The 18,852-nt window shown below is 43.4% G+C and overlaps 2 protein-coding genes across 4 annotated transcripts in view; one reads left to right on the top strand and one right to left on the bottom strand.

Moving 5' to 3' along the window:
• The window catches only part of ATP23 (ATP23 metallopeptidase and ATP synthase assembly factor homolog), a 40,840-nt gene extending 39,868 nt beyond the window's left edge, over positions 1-972 (top strand). The window contains exon 6 of the mRNA XM_068104517.2: positions 410-972. Coding sequence (XP_067960618.2) covers positions 410-613 — 204 coding nt within the window. The 3' untranslated portion in view covers positions 614-972. The remainder of the gene's footprint in view (positions 1-409) is intronic.
• On the bottom strand, positions 299-17,839 carry LOC137418458 (G-patch domain and KOW motifs-containing protein-like). Of its 3 annotated transcripts, none has more exons than XM_078786559.1 (4): positions 17,547-17,710; positions 13,440-13,509; positions 6,089-6,174; positions 299-1,523 (listed from the first exon to the last, which is right to left on the bottom strand). In XM_078786559.1, the coding sequence occupies exons 1-4, from the start codon at positions 17,634-17,636 to the stop codon at positions 1,398-1,400; spliced, it is 372 nt and encodes a 123-aa protein (XP_078642685.1). In that variant the 5' UTR covers positions 17,637-17,710; the 3' UTR covers positions 299-1,397. The 3 variants fall into 3 exon arrangements, with proteins under 3 accessions (XP_078642685.1, XP_078642687.1, XP_078642686.1); XM_078786560.1 differs by lacking the exon at positions 299-1,523 and adding an exon at positions 1,962-2,348 and having other exon boundaries at positions 17,547-17,839; XM_078786561.1 differs by lacking the exons at positions 13,440-13,509; positions 17,547-17,710 and adding an exon at positions 12,403-12,640.
• Between the last annotated feature and the right edge of the window lie 1,013 nt (positions 17,840-18,852).

Here is an 18,852-nt window from a genome sequence, read left to right on the forward strand (position 1 = left end):
GAATTGGATTTTATTATTTTGTTTGAACAATAACCTAAACCTGAGGATGGGGCTTTTGATACAAATCACATGCAGAACAAGGACAATTATGCAATCTGAATCTTGGATCATGTGCTCAGATGGGTTGGCCAAATTGTGGAAAAGCGAGCAGTGCTACCTTAAACACAATAAGCCTTGCAATTCAATATTTTGTTGAACAGAGAAAATACATCGTCTTTTCACATGAAATTTCCATGTTCCTTAGTGGTCTTATCGTTTTTATAACATGCAAACATGAAGACCATGGCATGACCAAAACTTTAGATTTTCCTTTTTATTTTAAGTTTTGTTTTTCAAAAACGTCAGCACAATGGGTAAAGAATGACAGCTTTCTTATTGCAAAAATCACCTGAAATGCCATGCTGTGCAGGCATGTGCACGAAGGCACGCACTGCGCTCCGTCATGGCAGTGAGGCAAGTGAGCTGGGTCGAGGTGAAGAGTTCCGTTGACAGAGTCCTGCAGCGCTGCCTCAACGATCTCGAGCCATTCGGGTGCATCCCATCCACCAAGTGTCGTGCCGACCACGCCTTCCGCACCCTCCAAAACAGGACCCGCTATTACGCTAATTTGTAATCTGGGGATAAGAGCTGCCCGTTTCTGGGTGACGGTAAAATGCCATGGCTACTGATAATTGTAGAAATTTCGATGTACAACTTGTTTTTTAGTAGCAGCCATCATCATTTTGAAACCTCCTCCTGCTGCAAAGTTTCTTACTGACTTGGTTGGAGGAGTGGGGAGTATGGAGGTCCAAAAGTTCAATTTCGAGACACGACGTGGACAATTTCTCCTGTGCATTGAGGCACGTGTTCAAAGCGATCACATCTATACAGTTGTACTACTACTTTAAAATGGTCCATACATGACACTGTTGTGCTTGTACAAAACATTTTGTGTAACCAAAAAACGATACAAATAAAGTTACTTACACAGAGCACGTGAGCAAATCCGAGTACAAAAGTGCAGTACAATTACCATTTACTGTTATAATTCATCATGAGAAGCAGGAAGAAGCACATTTCCAGAGGGAGTGTTGTATTTTATTCCTGTATAGTTTTAATAGGGACAAGATGTATACATCTCTTTCTGATAACAGGGAAAAGAAAAATTCCGTTGGGCATATTCTCATATTGTTGACTTTCTACTGTTCGACCTATATATGAACGGTATAAATGCCGACGCCTGCAAGGACATCAAGATGAAAGTTCACTTGGCAGTACGTACAGCACCCCACAATGTGCTATTGCCTCAAATTTGAGCAGTTCATGTGCAGAACAGCATGGTGATTCGCTGTGCATCACCTCAGTTTGGTGATGCTCCGGGTGTTTGGGGGAGGGGAGGTGTGGGAGGGCATATCACCTCAGTCATCAACGTGACCGACGTAATGGCAGATACAGTCGTAGTCGAAGGTCTGCAAATCAGAAACATGTGCCAGTTGTACGACAGCCCGGCATCTGCTTTTCTCCCTTTTCAGTACATGGCCCACCTGTTTTGTGGCAAGACAGGCATGATTACACACTGGCCTTATTCCAATTTTAGGCAATTCTAAAAAGGTAACTTGGTTAAGTCTGCATTTGCCCAACTCATTTGAGTTCAGAAAGTGTTTTAGTCACGATTCACCTGTGTGTACATTTCTATGATGGGAATCTTATCCCTGTAAGCACAATTGCTGACTGTTCACAATGATTAATGATGCAACTGATCACTATTGCTGGCATGTTAATGAAGGTAGATTAATACATCGTTTAGTGCTCGGGATGCGTTGTGGAGAAAGGAGCACGAATCGGAAATGTGCTAAAAGAGGTCATAAATACCATTATTTATATATGGAGATGCGTTCCCGACAGCGTTATTTCTTACACTAGCAACGGTACCCGCCCTATGGGCGGGGCTTCAATTGGGAGGCCCAAATGAAAAGGCAAAATATCAGAAATTGAAAGTTTTTTTATTTTAAACGATTCATATAAACATCTGTTGAATCATATCACACGCAAATCATCAAAATCTAAACAGAATCTTTAGAATTTCAATAAAAGCCACATCACTGTTCATATCGGTAAATATTATTCCATCGTGTTTCAAATCGTGATCGATACACTATGATCGTGATGATCGTGATCGATAATCGTATTCACAATCGCGATACCGTATGTACTCCCGATACGTGTACCTAATTCCCGATACGTGTAACTGTACCAAATCAACAGTTAAAAGGATTTTCAGCCGATAGCTGTTACGGCCTTGGCAAGATCGATGGAGACATGTTGCTTTCCCGGGTGCTGCACAAACAGCTGCACCGATCGCGTGGCACCTGGGAAAGCAACATAGTCACAATGAGAACAATGAATGTTATGCGAACGCGAATGTTATGCGGGAGTCCAAACCTGAGAATGCTGGAGACCAAAGCTGAAATTGGGAGAACTAAATAGCCTATTTTACTCCTGGAGATCCCAGGATTATCCACCCAAAATATCTTTGCGATCGGTTCAGCAGTTTTTACAGTACCTTCGAACAGACAGACAGACAGATGGACGGACATTTGGTGAATTATAGTAAGATTACGTATGATTGATGTATGAGGGCTTCATTTGTGGTATCGGTAACAGTAATACAGATGGTAAACATGTAATTTTATGAATAAAAAGAATATTTTTAAAATATAATTCCATCAGTAAGTACATACCGTGTTATCAAAAACATAAAATATGTACATACAAACATCAATATAACAACAACAACAACATGCATTTTAAGGCCATTTTCCCTGCTAGAGCGGGGGTTAGCCTTGTGGTCCCCATGACAATCTTCTCCATTTTGCCCTATTTTCTGCATCTATCCTTGTTAACCTCCTTTCCCGCATTTATTCTTCCACCATCTTTAGCCAAGTCTTTCTCGGTCTTCCCCGTCCTCTACTTCCTTCTACATTCATTTCCATCACTCTTCTCAACCAGTCACTTTCATCCTTCCTCAACACATGACCAAACCATCTCAACCTGTTTATCTTCACAGCATTCATCACAGGCTCTATTCCCATCATCTTTCGCAATTCATCATTTGTCTTCCTCTCTCTCAACGATACTCCGCACATCCACCGAACCATTCGCATTTCCACCCTTTCCAGCCTTCGTTGCTGCTCTACGTTCATTACCCATGTCTCGCTCCCATAAATCATAACACTTTTCACACATACAGCATACACCTTTCCCTTCAGCTTCAACGACACTCCCCTCCTCATCAGCAAGCCACTCAGTTCCCGAAACTTCTTCCATGCACATCTCACTCGAGCAACCGTTGCCGAGTCTGATCCACCTTCTCCATCAGCATGTCTCCTTGGTAACAAAATGTTTTCACACCTTCCAGCTTCACGCCGTCTCCAAGATCCAACTCAACATTTCCTCAACATACAAACATCAATAAAAATAGATATTGCTCTCGCTCCCCTACTCTGCTCCTTGAACGAGTTCACTTTGTTTTCGTTACGTAACGAGGTGATGGATGGGCAGAAGATTTTATCTTGTCTGCATTGTTGAGAATTATTCTCATAGTCTACGTAGCCAAGTCTTCCAACTTCCACCTACTTCCACCTGAAAGTATGACCCAATTCCACCTGACGCTCATCTGCCTTAACACTTGCATTTTCACATCCAAAGTGATTCTTTTCCTCGATACTTTTGTCAGGTTTCCAGCACTAATACTTGCAGGCTTCTTTGCAGACATTAAGTCTTTGTTTTGCAGTAAAATAAGACTTTACTTTGCAGTAAAATGCTCACAAAACATGGAAATACAGTATTGTAAGGCAGAGAGACAGACAGATACAGATGGAGGTAAAGTAAACAGTGCTGATTAGCTCAGTGTGTGAATACAGTACAATTAATGACGGCAGGTGCGCTGCGTGGTATGGATTTTCTTCATATATATAAAAAAAAATCTTTAAAAAAAAATCCCCGAGGACAAACAGCGGTTTACGGGGCAGTGTTAAGTGAGGTATACCTGTAATACATTTACACAAGTCAGATATATAACTAAACTAACAAACAAACACTTTTGAAGTGTGATAAAGTAGTCCAAAATTAAATTGCAAATCTTCACTTTTATCATGACGAAAATAGGTGTAATTTCCTCAGGACAAATGCGCTTGCACGAATGTACCAAATGGTCCGCACATTCGTCTGCAAGCTGTCTAGCCTGGGTTTGAATCCTGACCCAGCTATAAACTGTCATTCCGGTGTTTGACAGCCAGGGTGATTTATCAGTGTGTGTGCCGTCCCTCAGATGGATGTTAATCTGGGCGTCCCATCTGTCATGATAATGCATGAGTCAAAGGCATCCCAAAAAATAAAATGGGAATGTATCGTAAGCTTGTTGTAAATGGAGCAAACCTTGCTTTGGATGGATGGAAGAAACAGCTCTGACAGCAGCAAATTTGTAGTGTTTCAGAAAAAACACTTACAATTGCTCACGTCTACCATGATGATTGAGAGGGGTCAACAAAAATGACATGCTTTGCTAAGCCAGGCCAGTGTTCCCTGGATGTTCTGTTTTTGAACGATTCACAAACTCGCAATACATGAAGCACGAATGCAATAAAGTATTTGGTGTTTTGAACAACAGGAAATACCAACCATTTAGTGGGGGCATGACCTGCATGTTGCATATAGACCAGTTTTTACATGAACCTTGGATTGTTAAAAGCCATGTACAATCTTGATAAAGATATTTGTGAAGATGGACTATGGAACAAAATGATCTTTCCAAGCAGTTTGAGTTTTGTTTGGCAATCTAACGTTCTTAAGGAGCCAAATGTGAAGTGGTCCATAATTTGATCAGGGTTGCTGCAGTCACATCCTGTGGAACTCCTAATTATGCTACTTGTGCATCCAGTGGCTGCAGTGACCATGTCTCATTCACATCTGATTATGGGGCTTCTATATTTTCTTAGGCAGGTCAAAACCGAGTAGCTTTCATCCCACAGATGACTCGGTCAGAAATTGGATGATTGGTATGAACGGTGATTTCATCCCACACTTTCCTCCAGGCCACTGCACTCTTCTCCTGCAAGGGCTTGGGTACATGTACAGAAACGTTTTTGAGAAACAAACCATATGGCGAGTTGGAAGCTTCAATAGCTTTCTATGAATGGGTTATCATTTGTGTGGATGACCTCTCTATGTAGGTGCATCTCAGTGAATGTTTGAGAGTGGTGGGGGGGGGGGGGGGGGGGGGGGGGAGGTGCTATATTGTCCAGCACTGGTGTATATTTCAATCCCTGGTGTTGGGCTAGCGGCTAGGGTGCCGGCTTAGGATCCAAGGATCCTGGGTTCGAATCCTGGTCGATCGCTGAATTAACGCCAGGGGGGTTGACTCAGCCTGTCATCCTTCCGAGGTCGGCTAATTGAGTACCAGTTCACTGGTAATTCCCTGTTTGTCGTTAAAGGCGGCAAAAAGGGTTGGCGTCAGGAAGGGCATCCGGCCGTAAAACATTGCTTCAAATAGGGGACCGAAAAACAACAACAACCACGGTTCCCGAAAAAGGCCAACCCCCGCTTTGCGGGGAAAAATGGCCTCTAAAGGTGGTTACTGGTGTATATTTCAGAGTTCCCGTGATAACACGCATTGCGTAATTCATCTGGGCCTCTACATGTTTAGTGTGCAACTTCCTGGGCTGAGTGTTTGCAGCCCAGGAAGTTGCACAATATTTAGCCATTGAGTACACCAATGCCATAGCTGAGGTGTGAAGTACTGCCGCGTTGGCACCCCAGCCCGTTCCGACGAGTTTTTGCACTATGTTCACCCGTCTTTTCATCATAGCCTGCTCATGTGGAAGATGACAGCCTGTTTGAATCCCATCCTGCTATGTGGAAATACACAACTAATGTCATCACAATGGTGACCGAAATCCCAACAGCCACCCAGTCGACGGAACAACCAAATTTTTGCTTAAATTGTTTTCAGTCCTTCACATTTGTGCAAAGAAAACCAACCAAAACCATGTTTTTGACAGCCAGAACTAAATCAAAATGTCTTTTTTCTTGTAGGGACCAAGATACGTACCTCTCCTTTGAACTTCCCAAGCACGACCAGGATAGACTCGGTGTCATTCTTGGGCACAATGGTCTCCACCATCACTTCTGTGATTCCTGCAGTTCATTGTTCAGAAAAGATAAAATGAGAACACATTATCTTCAAAGAATACTTGGCCATTACAAGTTTAATGTACTTGAGATCATTTACACTTACATATATGCACAGGGAATGAGGGAAAGAAGCAAAAGGGATGTTTGGCCCAAGAGGATAGTAGGGGACTGAAGATATCAGGAGGTAATAAAATGACATCTCTATGTACATGTCAATACCACTTCAGGAAATAATACTCTGACATTATAGGTAGAACCATAGAACCGGACTTCCGGTCCCTCGAGCGACGAGGCTTGCTTCGATCTCTCCACGGCATCAAAGTTTGAGTGTTTTCCCGTTCGTTTCTTTGTCAAATTTCCGCTGGGTATTTTGTTGTGTATGTGTTATTGTGTGTTTCTATTTGGTTTTGGTTTTGTAGTTGTTGCAAATTTGTGTGTAATTAGTCGTTTTTTTTGTTCGCGCCTTGTGCGGCCTGGTCTCTCCAGGCTCCCTCCCCCACGTCAGTGTTTTGTGAATATGGGTTCTTTCCTTCATAGTATTTGCTTGTTTCTTTGATTTTCTTTTCTCCCCCCCTACCTCTCACGAACATCTTACCCTTTGTCCAGCGTTTTGAAAACAGAACAAACAAATAAACAAACAAAAAAAATTCTATATTCATTCTTTCTCTCCTCCCGGACACGTGCTTGTTCGCTCTCCTCCTCGTCTCGACTTGTGCCCCGCCCCCTATATCTCGTTTTTCTTCCACCTCTGCTCCTTCTTTCACAAATCCACGTTCTCACTTAGAGACTTTTCCCAGATTGTTTTTCATGGTTTTGTTTAAATATTATTTAAATATGTTTAAACCGCAGCCGTGATGCTGACGCCGCCCTCCCCCCCACCCCCCCCAGAATTTCCATGTTTTAAACGTTTCCCAGTGTGTACCCTGGATTAGAATAGGTACACCGTATCCCTGCGTGTCGTAAGAGACGACTAAGAGGGTTGGCGTCAGGAAGGGCATCTGGCCATAAAACATTGCCTCAGAAAGAGAACCATGACAATTACAACTACATATGGGCAGGGTACAGCCCGGAGTGGAGATCGGTTTCTGAGGTTTGGGACATGGAATGTAGGGACAATGACTGGGAGATCAGGAGAAGTGGTGGAAGTATTTGTCAGAAGAAGAGTGGACATATGTTGTGTGCAAGAGACGAGATGGAAGGGAAGTGGTGTGAGAATGGTGAAGGGTAGGCAGGGACAGAAATACAAGTTTATGTGGCAAGGGTGCCTGGAGGGCGTGAATGGTGTTGGTGTCCTGTTTTCTGAGGAGTTTCTAGACAGTGTGGTGAGTGTGACTAGAGTGAGTGATAGATTGATGATGGTGAAAATGATGATTGGAAAGCTCTTGGTGAACGTCATCTCGGGATATGCTCCGCAGGTTGGTCGAAGCGATGAAGAGAAGGACAAGTTCTGGTGTGCGATAGAGAAGCTGATGGAAAACGTGAAAGATGAGGAAGTTGTTGTGGTAGGAGGAGACCTAAATGGACATGTGGGAAGGAGTATGGATGGTTTTGACGGAGTTCATGGGGGTTACGGATATGGTGTGAGAAATGGAGAAGGTGAAAGGATTTTGGAGTTTGCTGATGGAGCTGATTTGTAATACTCAGTTCCAGAAAGAGGATAATAAGCTTGTTAAAATACACGTCAGGTGGGTCGACGACAACCGTTGACTACCTGATGGTGCGTAGGCGAGATAGGGGGCACCTCCGGGACACAAAGGTGATCCCGGGGGAGGAGGCTGAATCACAGCACCACTTGGTTGTCTGCGACATAAGGGTGAAAGGTGCGAGGAGAGCTCGGCGGGTGAAGTACCAACTGAGAATGAAGGTGTGGAGGTTGAAAGAGGTGACAGTAAGGGAGGCATTAAAAGAGAGGCTGAGTAGGGTCGAGGATAATGTGGTTGAGCTTGAAAGTGGTTGGACGTCAATGAAAGCTAGTCTGTTGGGAGCCGTTGGTGAGGTATGTGGATGGACAAAAGGATCACCGAGGCACACAGAAACATGGTGGTGGGATGATGAAGTTGGAAAGAGGATTGACTAGAAGAGGAAGAAGTACAAGGAGTGGCAGAAGGCGATGGGTACGGGAGCATAAACAGCAGAGCATGAAAGTTATAAGGCAGCCAGGAAGGCTGCAAAGAAAGAGGTAGCAAAGGCAAAGGAGGCATGTAGGAAAATGTTCGGAGAACGCTTGGATTCGGAAGAGGGTCAGAAAGCAGTATTCAGGATTGCAAGGCAGATAGCGAAAGAGAGGTGTGATGTGATGGGGGTGAGTTGCTTGAAGGATGAAGTGGGACAAATCGTTGTCGACCCAGATGGAATTAAAGGAAGATGGAAAAGATATATGGAAATGCTGTTAAATACAGAGAATGAATGGGATGGCAATATAGAGAGTAACCCAGTTTTAGGACCGGCAGAGAAGATAACTGAGAAGGAAGTTGAGGAAGCGATAAAAGCAATGAAGGGTAGAAAAGCGGGAGGGCCGACGGGAGTTGTGGGAGATATGTTGAAGGCAGCAGGAAGTTGGGGTGTGAAGAGAATGACAGAGATCTGTAATCTGGTGGTGAAAGAAGGCCGCATTCGTGGATTGGGAACTGAGTACCCTCGTCCCTCTATACAAGGGGAAAGGTGACCCTCTGGAGTGTGGCTCGTACCGAGCGATAAAGTTATTGGAGCATGGAATGAAGGTATTGGAAAGGGTGTTGGAGAGAAGGATAAGGAAGAAAGTGAAGATCGACGAAATGCAGTTTGGATTTATGCCAGGAAGAGGAACGACAGACGCGCTTTTCATTGTGAGGCAGTTGCAGGAGAAGTACATGGAGAAGAGGAAGAAGTTGTTTCTTGGGTTTGTTGATCTGGAGAAAGCATTCGATAGGGTTCCACACAAAGTATTGACATGGGCATTGAGGAAGTTAGGAGTGGAGGAATGGTTGATCAGAGTAGTGATGGCAATGTACAAAAGAGCATGCACAGCTGTAAAGACGAAGGACGGGAACAGTGGTGAGTTTGAGGTGAAGGTGGGAGTGCATCAGGGGTCGGTACTAAGTCCACTACTATTTGTAGCTGTGATGGAGGTGCTGGCTCAGAACGTAAAGGAGGGTTTACCGTGGGAGTTGTTGTATGCAGATGATCTGGTGTTGATTGCGGAAAGTATGGATGGACTGAAGGAAAAGATGAACAAGTGGAAGGAATGTATGGAGACAAAAGGTCTGAAGGTGAATATCGGAAAGACGAAGGTGATGGCAAGTGGTAAAGCATGTGGTGAGGTGGAAAGAACTGGGAAGTGGCCCTGTGCTGTGTGTAGGAAGGGTGTCGGAGTGAACTCCAATCAATGTACAATGTGCGCTGAGTGGGTTCATCAAAAATGTAGTGGTCTGAGAGGGTCATTAACCAGTGTGGCAGCTACATTCAAATGTAAGGTGTGCACAGAGGGAGCTGCAGATGGAGGAAATGTTGAGTTGGATCTTGGAGACGGCGTGAAGCTGGAAGGTGTGAAAACATTTTGCTACCTCGGAGACATGCTGAATGGAGAAGGTTGATCAGACTCGGCAACGGTTGCTAGAGTGAGATGTGCATGGAAGAAGTTTCGGGAACTGAGTGGCGTGCTGATGATGAGGGGAGTGTCGTTGAAGCTGAAGGGAAAGGTGTATGCTGCATGTGTGAGAAGTGTTATGATTTATGGGAGCGAGACATGGGTAATGAACGTAGAGCAGCAACGAAGGTTGGAAAGGGTGGAAATGCGAATGGTTCGACGGATGTGCGGAGTATCGTTGAGAGAGAGGAAGACAAATGATGAATTGCGAAAGATGATGGGAATAGAGCCTGTGATTGATGCTGTGAAGAGGAACAGGTTGAGATGGTTTGGTCATGTGTTGAGGAAGGATGAAAGTGACTGGTTGAGAAGAGTGATGGAAATGAATGTAGAAGGAAGTAGACGGGGAAGACCGAGAAAGACTTGGCTAAAGATGGTGGAAGAAGAAATGCGGGCAAGGGGGTTAACAAGGAGAGATGCAGAAAATAGGGCAAAATGGAGAAGATTGTCATGGGGACCGCAAGGCTAACCCCCGCTCTAGTAGGGAAAATGGCCTTTAAAATGCATGTTGTTGTATGTTGTATTATAGGTAGAGTGGCTGCTCTGATTCTGGGAAGACAGCGGTTCGATTCCAACCCTGGCCGAATTGTAACAAGACTTTAAAAATGGTACGTGCCGCTTCCTTGCTTGACTGTCAACATTTAGAGGACAGAGCATGGGTAAACCCTGTGGGATGGCATCCTCATGGAGAGGGCTGTGAGATTTCTCCATAAAAATTGCCGACTATTGAGAGAAAAACGCTGCCAATAGATGGTGCCACCGACATCCAGTCTGATGTAAGTTACTGCCGCTGTGTTCAATGGCTGAGTTTGTTTGAAGTCAAGTTTGTTGTTTTTTGTTTTGAGTGTGATTTGCATGTGAAAACTCTTCCAAAAGATTAAGAATTATTTTGGGAAGAGAAAAATAAAAGGCTGGAAATATTCAAATTATTTGATAAATTCACATGTGCAAAAAAGTTAAATTTCAAAAAAAACCCAAAAAAAAACACTGAAACATTCAATTATGAAACACCCAAACACCTGGCCCTTTTCTTGATGTTATCAATGAAATAATTTAAAAAGACGAAAATGAATCATCAATTTTGAGGCAAAATACTGAAATCTCATTTGGCAGAGGACTGGTATTTGTGATGGATTTTCACAAGAAAGTGCAAGGCAAATGTGACAGCCAAACTGCACAAATGATAGCAAAATGTGAAAAACAAAAACCGAAATCCCAACCACCTTGGTAAATTGACACAAACCTGGAGAAGAAAATGAAGACATCGTAGATTTATACTAATCTTCTATTACTGAAAGGAGAAATGTCTGTCCGTCCATGTACATATCTGTCACTAGCCCAGGAGCATTAGGTTAGGACCTAGAAGAAATTAGTAGAAAGCTGATTTTTTGCACAGAGCTTCAGAATACCATGTGGATGCCCACAATATAAAGTCCCACGAGTCCCACCTTGTGGCATTATCAAAATTCAAGATGGCCGCCGGTTGGATGGAAAATACATAAATATGGATAACTTCAGCCTAGAACCTCATAAAAGTGCACTTTTCGTGGCTAAATATGTTTTAGCACACTAGGATTTTAATAGAATATATTTCAGTGACCTCAGATAATGATATGTAGATGTAATCCAAGATGGCTGACAAAATTGCCACTGCTGTAATGCAAAAAACATCAAAATCATGATAAGTTTAATTTGCTATTATTTTATTTAATGCAAAATGTTTCACATTGTGACCACAAGGCCTGCAAGAGGTAAACAACACATGGGGATTTGACATTTAATTACAATACGACACAAAAGCAGACCAACTCTTTGATCCCAGTCATCCCAACCTGATTCTAGTGTTTTGGACAGTACCGTGTTAACTGAATGTCACTCACGTGAATGGACCACAGATGTTTTCAGCAATCGCATCAAATTTTGTTCGATTGTCTGGTCGCTGAAATTGCCACTCCAGAACTTTTCTGTCCGTCGAATGGTGAAGAACCCTCTTTCTGTGTAGTTATCGAACTGCACTGAAGACATGGTACTTTCAAGGTCTTTCATCTGGTCAAGGTAGAGGCGGGCAGACTTAGCATACGCAAGGTGACCAGCAGCATGGAACAGGGGGATCATTTCACTGACTGCCTGCAGATGCAAGTCCCAATCCCCAGTGCGCTCTGCTCGGATGAAACGCCTGATCATGGACACTTGCTTCAAATATTCAATCCATAGTTTACCGGTTCTACCTTGCTTTTCTGCCTTTACCATGAGAGCATCCATGATATCACTGAGCTGGTTGACACATTCCTCATCTTCCACACTTGACGTGGGGCATTCCCCATTCAGCAGGGCTTTGTGAATAGCCTTAAGATGGGGCAGATCCACACCACTGAGAAATTCAGGTTGGTCAAGTAATTTTGACATTATGGCAACTGAAGACAAAAGATGCGCGCGGAGTGCACGAGCATATGCATGACCTGTCATCATATGAATCACAGTGTTTGGAGCATACACGGTCTCCCACAGATCCTCTAAACCACTACCACCCATTACATATCCAATTGCTCCCATATATGACATGAGTATATGAAAACCCTTAAGTCTTACAACAATATTCTTCAGACCTGGGTGAGAGGATTTCACAATTTCAGCTGCCTTGATATAGAGGGGTTGGTCAAATGTGACAGGACAAAGACCCAGTCCATAATTTTCAGACAGCTTCTGGGCAAAACACAAAGCAGAATAGATGGAGTCAGGTTGAGATGGATCCTGGTTAATGAATGGCAGAATATGAATCTTATTCAGAAACCGCATTACGGCGGTGGCCATTTTGTCGGCCATCTTGGATTATCTCTGCATATCATTATCTGGGGTCACTGAAAGATATTCTATTGAAATCCTAGGATGCTAAAAAATATATTTAGACATAAAAAGTATACTTTTATGAGGTTCTAGGCTGAAGTTATCGCAATTTATGCATTTTCCGTCTAACCGGTGGACATTTTGAATTTTGAAAATGCCACAAGGTGGGACTCGTGGGACTTTGTACTGTGGGTATCCACATGACATTCTGGAGCTCTGTGCAAAAAATCAGCTTTCTACTAATTTCTTCTAGGCTTCCGCTTCATTTTTGGCTAATGCTCCTGTTCCGTTATATGCTCCTTTGGAACACGTTATATTCCAAAGGGTTCCTGCTCTCGTACGGAAAGCTAATAATCAATTTACTTGGAACAAAAATTTGTGTCCGTTTAATCTCAATTATATATAATTAAATTGCTTATGTATTTTCAGGATGGAAGATGAAGGAGCAGGACGTGGAGCTTTATTGTAGCGATTCCTATGGTACGATTGCAGAATCCCTTTAAAATAAAGCGTGAAAGGAGGAAGGAAAGCATGGAAGGAGCACAAAAAATATTTAGTAACACCTCTTGAAACAATAGAAAAATATATAATACTACACAAAAGGAGCACACAAAAAACAACAACTACAGCAACAATAATTACGTGTTATAAGTTGTCCTTTTTTTCTTCATTTTACATCTTCATTGAGATTCACAGATAGACATGCAATACGTTTGTGAAGTGCAACACGCTGTCCATCAGCGAAGCGACGGGTAGGCATGGCTAGTACAGAAAACAAATAATGGATTAAACACCTTACCCTCCAGCAACCTGCCTTCGTCCGTCCGACAATCACATTTATCTGCTGTCACAACATCTTCTATAGTAACCTGCACAGAACGAAGAGGATTCCTATAGTGAAGTCGTGAACATTAAAATTGGTCACAAATTGTTCACCACCATCTCAAAACAGGATGTGGTATCATTGCACAGGATATTTGTAAGGACTTGTACCTTTCTGTGGCTAAATTAGCACAATTTCATATGTACTGTATATATCAAAAAAAATGTATATACACATACACTACATGGCCCAAAGTATGTGGACACCCGAACATCACACCCAAATGTGCTCGTCGAACATCTCATTCCAAAATCATGGGCATTAATATGGAGTTGGTCTCCCCTTTGCTGCTATAACAGCCTCCACTCTTCTGGGAAGGCTTTCTACTAGATGTTGGAACATTGCTACGGGGATTATTTTTTTTTGTATTCAGGATCGAGGCTCGTGAAAGAGCTAACATTTATCACACAAAAAAAAAATCAAACAGACACACAACGTATATAATAAGGGGAGCGGTAGACAAGATGGGGAGAGAAGGGGAAGCACAAACACAACATTTGAGAGCAGGGACATCGGGAGATCTGTGGGAGGGAGAGGCCTTGGGGGGGGGGGGGGTAGGAGAAGTATAAAACAAGGACATTGCAAGGACTTCCAGGAAAGAAGTTGGTATTTCAAAAAAGTGGATCTGGGGTGAAATTAGCGGAGGTAGAAAAGATCAAGGTTTTCGATGGGGGAAGATAAGAGATGGTGGTGAACAGCTGTTTTAAAGACCTGGAGGGAGGAGTGGGATTGAAGAGAGTGAGGGAGTTTGTTCCAGAGGCGGGAGAAAAGAGGAATGAAGGAGTGAAGGTGAGCAGAGAGTCTTGATTTTGGCAGTTTAACCATAAGAGGGTTGCTGGCAGATCTTGTGCAACCTGTAGGAATATTTGGGGGACAGAGCCCAGAGAGAGCTGGGGTAGCAAGGCCGGAGAGGAGTCGGTAGAAGACAGAAAGACCACCAACCTGCCTGCGGTGAGTAAGTGAAAGGCCCTCGGAGTTAGCTTCATTGCGGGAGATTCCAATGATTCTGAAAGCTTTGGTTTCAACAGCGTGAAGACGAGCTAGGTGTGAGGCAGGAGAACCGGCCCAGAGGGGAGAACAGTATTCCAATGAGCTGCAGATGAAAGCCTTGTATGTGGTGAGGAGCTCAGGTGTGCCAAGGAAGGACTTCGCACGACGGAGGATGCCCAGTCGGCGACTGGCTTTTGAGGCCAGATTTGAAATGTGGTTTTCCCAGGAAAGATCATGGCACATAGTGAGACCCAAAAGCTTGAGTGACAGAACTTCTTGGAGAGGATTATTCAGAAAGTGGATGGGAGGGTTGTCCAGTCGGTCTTTTCGGAGAGACGTAGTAAGAGTGTGAGATTGGTCAGGACTGAAAGACATGTTCCACTTGTTTGACCAGTCTATGATTTTGTCTAGGTCTGCAGAGAGTGAGGAGGCTGCAGACTGCCGGTCTGAGGGATGAGGAATGGAGACGTGGGAAGTGCTCGTCGTGCTTCGGATTTGCTTCCATTCAGCTACAAGAGCATTAGTGAGGTTGGGCACTGATGTTGGGTGATTAGGCCTGGCTCGCAGTCAGCATTCCAATTCATCCCAAAGGTGTTCAATGGGGTTGAGGTTTGGGCTCTGTGCAGGCCAGTCAAGTTCTTCCACACCGATCTCGACAAACCATTTCTGTATGGACGTCGCTTTGTGCACGGGGGCATTTTCATGCTGAAACAGGAAAGGTCCTTCCCCAAACTGTTGCCACAAAGTTGGAAGCACACAATCGCCTAGAATGTCATTGTATGCTGCAACGTTAAGATTTGCCTTCACTGGAACTAAGGGGCCGAGCCCGAACCATGAAAAACAGCCCCAGACCATTATTCCTCCTCCACCAAACTTTACAGTTGGCACTATGCATTCGGGCAGGTAGCGTTCTCATGACATCCGCTAAACCCAGATTAGTCCGTCGGACTGCCAGATGGTGAAGCATGATTCATCACTCCAGAGAACGCGTTTCCACTGATCCAGAGTCCAATGGCAGCGAGCTTTACACCACTCCAGCCAACGTTTGGCATTGTGCATGGTGATCTTAGGCTTGTCTGCGGCTGCTGGGCCATGTAAACCAATTTCATGACGCTCCCGACTAATAGTTGTGCTGATGTTGCTTCCAGAGGCAGTTTGGAACTCGGTAGTGAGTGTTGCAACCGAGGACAGACGATTTTTACACGCTTCAGCACTCGGCGGTCCCGTTCTGTGAGCTTGTGTGGCCTACCACTTCGGGGCTGAGCTGTTGTTGCTCCGAGACGTTTTCACTTCACAATAACAGCACTTACAGTTGACCAGGTCAGCTCTAGCAGGGTAGAAATTTGACGAACTGACTTGTTGGAAAGGTGGCATCCTACGACGGTACTATGTTGAAAGTCACTGAGCTCTTCAGTGCAGCCCATTCTACTACCAATGTTTGTCTACAGAGATTGCATGGCTGTGTGCCTGATTATATATATCTGTCCCCATCCCCGCTCCCTCCCGCCTCCCTTCCCCCTCCCCTGGCAATGGCGGGTACTTCAGCTAGTCAATAACTTTGTTCCATGAACCCTTTACTTAAAGATGCAAGTATTTAATTATACACCTATTCAATACATGCAAGTATAATGATATCGGCATCAACTTATATTTATGCATGTATGTATACAGTTGTATACATGTATGAACACATGTATGTATACTGTTGTCCTGGCGGTTGTAAAGTTATGTTCCATCAGTGTCAATTAACCTGTTGTACATAACTCACCACATGCACATTGTGAGGATAGTCCCATTCAGTATGCTAATAAGCATCTATATGTCTAGTGTACATCCGGACACGAAAATTTTAAAACCTTTTAAAGCGATTCTTCACCATTGAGAGATGGGGCCAAAAACCTGGGCATGACATCTCAAAATGTGCGGAGGAGTTATGACAAAACCAGGTGGATGAGTTGGTTATGTTACAAGAACCAGCCGATTCGATTTTGGTTCAGGTCCGAATCCAGATCCGGCCTATCAGTGGGATACAAAACGTAAACTGTTCAGCCTAGCAGAGCGCCCGATGTAGTTACTACAACAATTACAGAGAAGTGGTACATCAACCACCACTCAAATCCACATTTCCAAAGTTCTAGCTCTACGATTTACTCCTCTAACAGTTGTTATTGCCGAGTCTTTCTTCGACGTCGTCCCAATTGTTGTGAACATGAGGTATTTCATGACCGATGTCATTCCGAATTTCCACCTCGGGTTCATACATATACGGTCTGACAAATCCTACATAATGAGTGACCATCGTCATAATCAGAGGATTCTTGATCAAGAAAAAACTTCATTAAATGCACTGACGAGTATTAAGCGAGTTGTGCGGTCATTATCCATTGCGTGCTGAGACAACCTTTCCCTCGATTACGTCACACAGATGATGTTATGACTATCGTGGTTTTCTGGAATTTAGGGGTGGAACCCGTCGGGTTTCCTTTTTAAACTGTAACACCTCAAAATGTTTTAGACAATATAAAGCCAGATTCAGTTCTTTGTTTATCACTTAAAAATCAATATAATCACATTTTAAAAAAATTCTGTGTCTGTGGACCTTTAAAAACAATAATCAACCAGTGTGGTGGTATCAACATGGCTAAGACAACATGTCAACAAATAAAAATGCCATTTTCCCTGATTGCGCTTCGTTATCTGCATGTTTGAAATGATTAACAAAGCCGCATGTGCTAAACTTGCATGTGAAACTATTTTTAAAAAAAGAAGTATTTATCCGCATTTATTGATCGTATTGATCCTCTGACAGATACTAGAAACGATGGGAATCAATTTCAGTCGGTGAAGTTAACTTCGGAGAACATGAACCTCTAACTCACAGCAACACAACATTTCCACTCTTACATTTATGTATTGTAAAACAATAAACAGAAAACTTTGATAAAAATAAAATATCGAAGTGAGAAGATCAAAGTAGCAATGCAAGTTATCAAATGCAAGTTAATGCAAGTTATCTCCACCCAATATACACACCTTGCAGTTGTAGTATTTGCCCCCTTTGTAACTGCGATCAATGAACCGGACACGCAGGTCACGATGGAGCCAGCATGAAGACTCAGGCATCACAGGAACAGTGTTTTTTCTGCGGGACAAACACAGTAAGTTGAAACACGTGGGAAAACAATAAATAAAAGACTTCAAATGAAGATACCTACATAAGCCATACATTTTTAGCCCCTAACTGAGGGTCAGCCTATTTTGGGGCTTATATTTTGGGTGCTGTCAGTCCATCCGTCTGTATTAGGCCTCCGCTCAAAAATGACTGGACGGATTTATTTTATATTAGGCACGGGTGTGATGCAAAAGGAAGAAGAAGATTCGGTTGAGAGGTGCGACTTGCAGGTGATTATATATACTAGGGCATGCCCGTACTATATAGATATCTAAAATTATATCCCCCCCCTCTATTTACATGAAATGGTTTGGTCCATTCGCAAAGCCAAAGCGAACGGCTTGCGAGTACGGTGACAATCCCCCCCCTCTATTTACATGAAATGGTTTGGTCCAAAGCGAACGGCTTGCGGAGTTTGGTAAAGAAATCGCCATAGCGTGCACAAACGCGCAGGAAAGCGAAGGAATCGCAAATTAGTTTTAATTAGTTGTAAAACATAGTTTAACGCCAACATAGTTTGCCAACGTGAAATAAATGAATACGCTCTCAAATGTGCCGTCCGAGGCACAGTCTGTTCGCCACGTTCGGCACACGTGATAGCTCGCTGCTCTCTGATTGGTTGAATCGTTTTTTGGACATAGCTCGGTAACTACTTCTCCGATTAATTTCAAACCTTGAAAAGGCACATCCTCGGGTCCCCAGCAATATACCTGGCAAGTTTCAAGTATATCGGACCGGTAGTTGTCGAGAAACAGCGGTCGCATACACACAGACACACACACACACAGAGATTACTGGAATTATAGATAGATTAGAGCGCCGAGTGTGAAAAGGGGGGAAATTACTGTTTTGCTGTGAGCTGAGATGACCGCTGTGCATGGACTCTTGAGTTGGTTAAAGGGGTGCTACTAATTGCCTGCATGCATACAAATGAGTTAGGAATGCTTTTTATTTCTTTGCTTCGTAGTTCTAATGATACGTTTATTCTGTGTTGTAGGATAAGTGAAGATTGATTTCAATAAAGTCTCATATATTGGAAAGAGATTTCAGATTGATTTCATTACAACGGGTATGCAATCTTATCTGGGCATGAGGCAAGTGAAATTACTTGGGGATTGAAGCCAAAACTCGTGGGACACACGTTTTTGTTTCCTAACCCTAAGTGAC

This window comes from Myxine glutinosa, chromosome 11 (genome assembly GCF_964187855.1).
Source record: "Myxine glutinosa chromosome 11, kmMyxGlut1.1, whole genome shotgun sequence".
NCBI classification, from domain to species: domain Eukaryota; kingdom Metazoa; phylum Chordata; class Myxini; order Myxiniformes; family Myxinidae; genus Myxine; species Myxine glutinosa.